The sequence below is a fragment of the Mycosarcoma maydis genome, chromosome 4 (genome assembly GCF_000328475.2).
Source record: "Mycosarcoma maydis chromosome 4, whole genome shotgun sequence".
NCBI classification, from domain to species: domain Eukaryota; kingdom Fungi; phylum Basidiomycota; class Ustilaginomycetes; order Ustilaginales; genus Mycosarcoma; species Mycosarcoma maydis.
In genome coordinates, this window is record NC_026481.1 from 604,137 (window position 1) to 609,325 (window position 5,189).

A 5,189-nucleotide genomic window follows, 5' to 3' on the forward strand; every position below is an offset into this window, starting at 1 on the left:
TCCTTGATCGGCCGCTGGATCCTGAGTGGTTTTCCGCGTGGTTGAGACAGCGCTCTTCTGTGCAAGACCGCGTCTTGGCGTTTCTGGTGAGGCTTGAGTCTGACTAGCGGCTGCATCCTGAGTAGCTCCAACAGATGTCGAGGCTAGGCTCTTGCTCGCACGGCTGCGTTTCGGCGTTTCAGCACGGCCTTGCGTATCCTGATCAAGTTGCAAAGCTGGCGGCGCAAGCGTGTCTGGAGCCGAGACCTCGAATACCGAAGCTGCAGGAGCGCGTACGCTCTGCGATTGATCCACGCCCGGCTCAAAGCCTGCAGGTGCATTTGAAGCTGCTGCAGGTGCAACCGATATGCTCGCTGCTCGGCCACGTGGCTTCTTGGCGACCGGTCGATTCGGAGAGGCGAGCGATTTCTCGGGCGGCGAGTTGTCAGTGCGCTTGCGCTTGGCAACTGGCTTCTTGACAGCAGGTGGAGATGCGTGCGATGCTGCGGGCATTCCAGCAGGCTCGCGATTTGCAACGGCCTCTGCCGGGTGTCCGGGCGACTTGGATGGCATTGGCGACGCCAGATCCGGCAGAAGGCGCGCAACGATGGATGCGGCATCCTCGCGATCCTCCCACCGAGTCTTATTCATGGTGACATCAGAGGCGAGCGCTGGTTGCGGAGGAGCCGCTTTGATGGAGCTCTTACGGCGCGACCTGGCGCGTGGTGCTCCGTTCACCGAATCGGGTTTGGCATGAGTAGGAGTCGGAGCGTCAGAACGTGCTAATGCTGCCGATTGGTTGGGTGTAGCAATTTGCAAAGGATGGATAAGGGCTTGCGTGGCTGCACCATTTGTCAGCGGGTGCGGTGGCGGTGTGGCGGACTGTGTCGGGGATACGAAAGGTTCATGTGTGTGTGTCAAGGGAATCACACGGACCTCGAGCTTGGGGGTGAGGTTTGCATGCGCCTCAAAGGCTCTGAGGTCGTGCTCGTCGTCCAGATCGCAGACGACGCCGTCAGGATTGACGTAGCTCATCTCGATGCTAGCCGAAGGTGCGAATTTGAACTTGGATCTTGCCATGCTCTTGAGAAGTGTCAGGTCGCGTGGGAACGAATCATCGTGAAGTCGCTCAAAGCCACGATGCGCTGGACCGCTGAAAAGGATCACTGCAGGTGAGAAAACATGATCTGTCCGGGGCGAGGCTTGCGAAGATCGAAACGTAAACGGCGAGACGGTGCCAAGCTGCGAACGGGCTGTCGTGCGATCGATGGGCGTGGAGGGCAGCCTATCGTCATTGTCATTGTCGTGGGCGTTGGCGTTGAGGCTGAAGCTTACATTGGAAGTCCTTCCGCCTCGTCTCCTCTTTCGAATCTTGGCCATATTCGAGTTGGCAGCGGCTTGCGCCGCATGGTGGCTTGGCGAATCCATGTCGGTACTGATATAGCGGTGTTGGACCACTACGGCTCTTGCATCAGCATACGCATCGGCATCAGCATAAGCATGACAGTAAGCGCACCGCGTTTCTTGATGTGCGGCTCGGCTGTTCGTTCCAAGAAGAACGGCAGGAGGACGACAAGCTAGTTTAAGCACCTGGATGGAACCACGGAAGGAGCATCATGTACGTGCGATGGCCCGACTAGAGTCACGAGCGTGAGTTGTTAGTAACTTTTAGCAGACCGAAAAAACCACAAACAAGTTCTCGAGCCTCGAAAAATTTCGTAATTCGTCATTCGCGATTTACGACTCACGATTTACGATTCGTTTTCTCGTGTCTCGTTGCTCAGCCTTGCACAAGTCTCGATCTCACAAGACTTTTAAAAACTAACAAACACACACGTGACGACGTGACGAAGTGCAAGTCATGAATGCAACTTGTCCGGTCACAGATGATCCTTCGGATCAATCACTCACGGGTCGTCGTTGGGATGGGCTGCGCCTCGATCGAAAACAAACTCAGGGTGAACGACAAATGATCGAGACGGGTTGCATTGGTGTTGCGGGTATGACGCTGATCTGAGTCGACTCGATGACAAATACAGTAACTACATGGGATAATCCAGGAAGAGCGATGCGATCAGCACAGAATGCCGTCGCGAGTAGAAGTGCCGTTGCGTGGTCGATCTGAAAGCGTGCTTCGTACGACGGGAGGCGAGGAGCAACCGGTAGGCTTGGAAGTGTTGTACAACTTGTTTGTGCCGGGAGATGCACCTCTGTGAGAAGAAGAAGAGAATGCACCACAAGACGATGATGCTTCGTCCTGCTCCATCTCGGCGCTGCTGCGTTTGATGCCGCCACGTGAATTCTCCTGGCGCACAAAGTCGATGGCCGCCATAGCCGACTGTGGCGGTGATGGATTTGTACGTGCATTACTGTCTAAATGTGCAGGACGCTGATGCATCGATCCGGAGCTATGACGCTGGTGTGCATGCTGTTCGGTATCGATCGTTGCCCGTGCAGCGGGTGCTGGTTGCCCAGACGGTGTTCGGAAGTCAGCACCTTTGCTGGTATCGTGCGAGTAGGGTGAGCGCAAGATGGCCGGGTCCGGATGCACAGCGTCATTGCCCAGTTTGAGCAGGCTGGCAACAATGTAGGCGCGGTCGAGCGTTTCCCTGCGGTACAGATCTACGCCAAAGCCGCCGCCCAAATGCAGTCGGACGCTGTAGAAGTCGTACATGCCATTGCGCTGCCTGAGACGCACGTCTTCCTGCACAAAGATGGTGCCTGCTGCTGGCGTCATGAGACGAGCTGCTGGCGTGCTCATCACCACTTCGGCAGCAGCTGGGACTGCCTGCGGGATTACACCGACCGGATCGATGAGCGAGCTCCAGATCTCTTGCAGTCGACCCGTCTCGGAGGGGTGGACGAGTTCGAACAAGGAACGCTCGTTGAGCTCGCTTGGCTGGTAACCTAACAAAGCAGTGCACTCTTCCGAGATGCGAGCGCACTGCAGGTTGGTCGAGCAGATCATGGTGACCACCGCCGAGATGACGCCCTCGGATGTGTCAGCCGCCGAACCTGTCATGTGCGGGCTAGCAGAAGACTGCGAGGCATGGTGGGAGCCGTTGGCGTGAGGCTGATGTTGCTGGTAAGGGCTGTATGGTTGATGCTGATACGGCTGAAACTGCTGCTCGTACGAGACAGAGTGCGAATGATGTCGCCCGGGCATCTGATGCGAAGGTGCGAGCGCACGTGAGCCGTCCTGTTGGTAAAAGGATGAGGATGAGGATGAGGACGAGGGGGGACCTGCTGCGTACGCGCTCGAGATGTCCATGGGGTGGCGGACATGGTCAGGTCGCGAGTAAGGGTAGCTGGAAGCAGAGACCGAGTTGGACGCACTGCGCGGATGCGCTGCTGAGCCGTGCGTACGACCCGAGACGTGCATGACGGTGCTCGAGGAGAGCAGCGGCGGCGACATGAGCTGGTTGTTGCGCGAGGGGGAGCGAAAAACCCCTGATTCGGAGGTGGGTGACTGGCGAGCGTACGAGGCGGAAGCGGGCGAACCGGAAATGTCGCTCTTGGCTTCGATCGTCTGCAAAGTGGTGACGCCTGCTTGAGATGAAGGACGATCCTTGAGACGAGGTCGACCCCGCTTCTTGTGCTGTACATCGACGCAAGTGCTGCTCTTACCTAGGTTGACACAGCGACGGCATGGTCTGCCGACGTCGCAGGCCAGATGCGCGCGTTTGCAGTTGAGGCACGCCGAGGGCACATGCGCCTTTGCTTGCTTGCGCCCGGATGGAGACGGATCGTCCATGGCGGCGGAATGGAGACCAGAAGGAGAATGATCGGTCTTGAGAGGTCTGCTGGAGCCAGCTAGGTCGCCGATCTGAGCAGAGAGTGAAAGCGGCTTAGCTTCTTGACCCGATCTGCGCGGCTCGTCTTTCGAAGCTCGAAAGGACGAGACTTGCGCATTTTGACCAGCTTGGTATTGTGTGGGACGTCCGTGCCAGGATGTTGGGGATGGCAGACTTGCAGATAAGGAAGGCAGTTGGAACAAGCTGTTGCTCGAGCCTGAGCTTGACAGAGGCGGGAGGATGCGCGAAAAGGAGGAGGATCCGGCACCATCGGACGGTCCTTGTTCGAGCGGAGGTGAGCGAGGCGCATTCCAGAATGAAGCAGCGGGTTTCCGGCTGTGATCGAAACAGCTACTGCTGCTAGCATTGCTGCTGTTGTTGTTGTTGTTGTTGTTGTTGTTGTTGTTGTTGTTGTTGTTGTTGTTGCTGCTGCTGCTGCTACTGTTGTTGTTGAGATTGTTGCTGCTACTGTTGATGATGTTGTTGCTGTTGTGGTCGTTGTTGTTGTTGTTGTTGTTGTTGTTGTTGCTGCTACTGCTAGATGCGTATGATGCTGCAATGGGGTGATGGTAAGAGTGAAGCCGAGAAAGAAAAGGTGGTGGCAGAGAAGTCACTGATGATGAGCCAGCTGAAATTGAAGGAAGCATGGGCGGCGAGAGCGGTTGTCGTGGCAGATTCGACGACGGGAGGGAATCATTCAATTCGCGGGACAGAGACGGGCTCAAGGGTGGAAGTCTGGGTTCGCGTGAAGCGCGGCGGTTGTCCGAGTCTGTCATGGTGGCGCTGTGAAGAGGCCGGAGCAGAGGAGGAAGCGCAAGCGAACCAGCAAAATCGCGAAATCGATTCAAGGCCACAGATGAAACGCGCAGGAAAGGCGAAGCCCGGATCTGTCGACCCGGGAGCTGCTTGTGGTTGCTCGCAGCCGCCGAGTGCAAGCGCAAGTGGCAAGCTAGTTTGGATGCTTGGTGGTGTTAGGCTAGGTGAATAGCTGGACAATGCTGGACGGATGAGGGCAGCGAGGCAACAAACGTTGAGCTACAGTCAAAGTATCGTTGGTGAGGTTTTGTTGCTGTGAGAGGGAAGATGCTGCGTTTTGATTAGCCGTAGCAAAGTGGAACGGATGGTACGACCAATGAAAAGGGATGGTGGCAACAGGCAGACGATGGTGTTTGTTGTCAAGAAGCTACCAGGGACAGAGACACAGAGAGCAGGAGGAGCAGGAGGAGCAGGAGGAGCAGGAGGAGCAGGAGGAGCAGGAGGAGCAGGAGGGAGCCGAGAGAAACAGAAACGACGGTAGCAAACCAAAACAGGCGAATAGCAGGGAGCAGCCAAGGCGGGAGGAAAGGAAACAAGGTTGGGAGGATTTCAGTCGAGGGGCCAGAGAAGGGCGAAGGGGGAGGAGGGAGGAGGGAGGAG

General features: G+C 56.8%; 2 protein-coding genes across 2 annotated transcripts in view; both read right to left on the reverse strand.

The window, feature by feature from the left end:
- Nucleotides 1–1,407, reverse strand: part of UMAG_15067 (uncharacterized protein) — a gene marked incomplete at both ends in the record, with an annotated part of 4,410 nt that extends 3,003 nt beyond the window's left edge. The window contains one exon of the mRNA XM_011390118.1: nucleotides 1–1,407. Coding sequence (XP_011388420.1) covers nucleotides 1–1,407 — 1,407 coding nt within the window.
- A 646-nt stretch (nucleotides 1,408–2,053) lies between these two features.
- UMAG_06278 (uncharacterized protein) lies at nucleotides 2,054–4,549 on the reverse strand (the record flags this gene model as incomplete). Its single annotated transcript, XM_011389985.1, has 1 exon — nucleotides 2,054–4,549. The coding sequence occupies one exon, from the start codon at nucleotides 4,547–4,549 to the stop codon at nucleotides 2,054–2,056; it is 2,496 nt and encodes an 831-aa protein (XP_011388287.1).
- Between the last annotated feature and the right edge of the window lie 640 nt (nucleotides 4,550–5,189).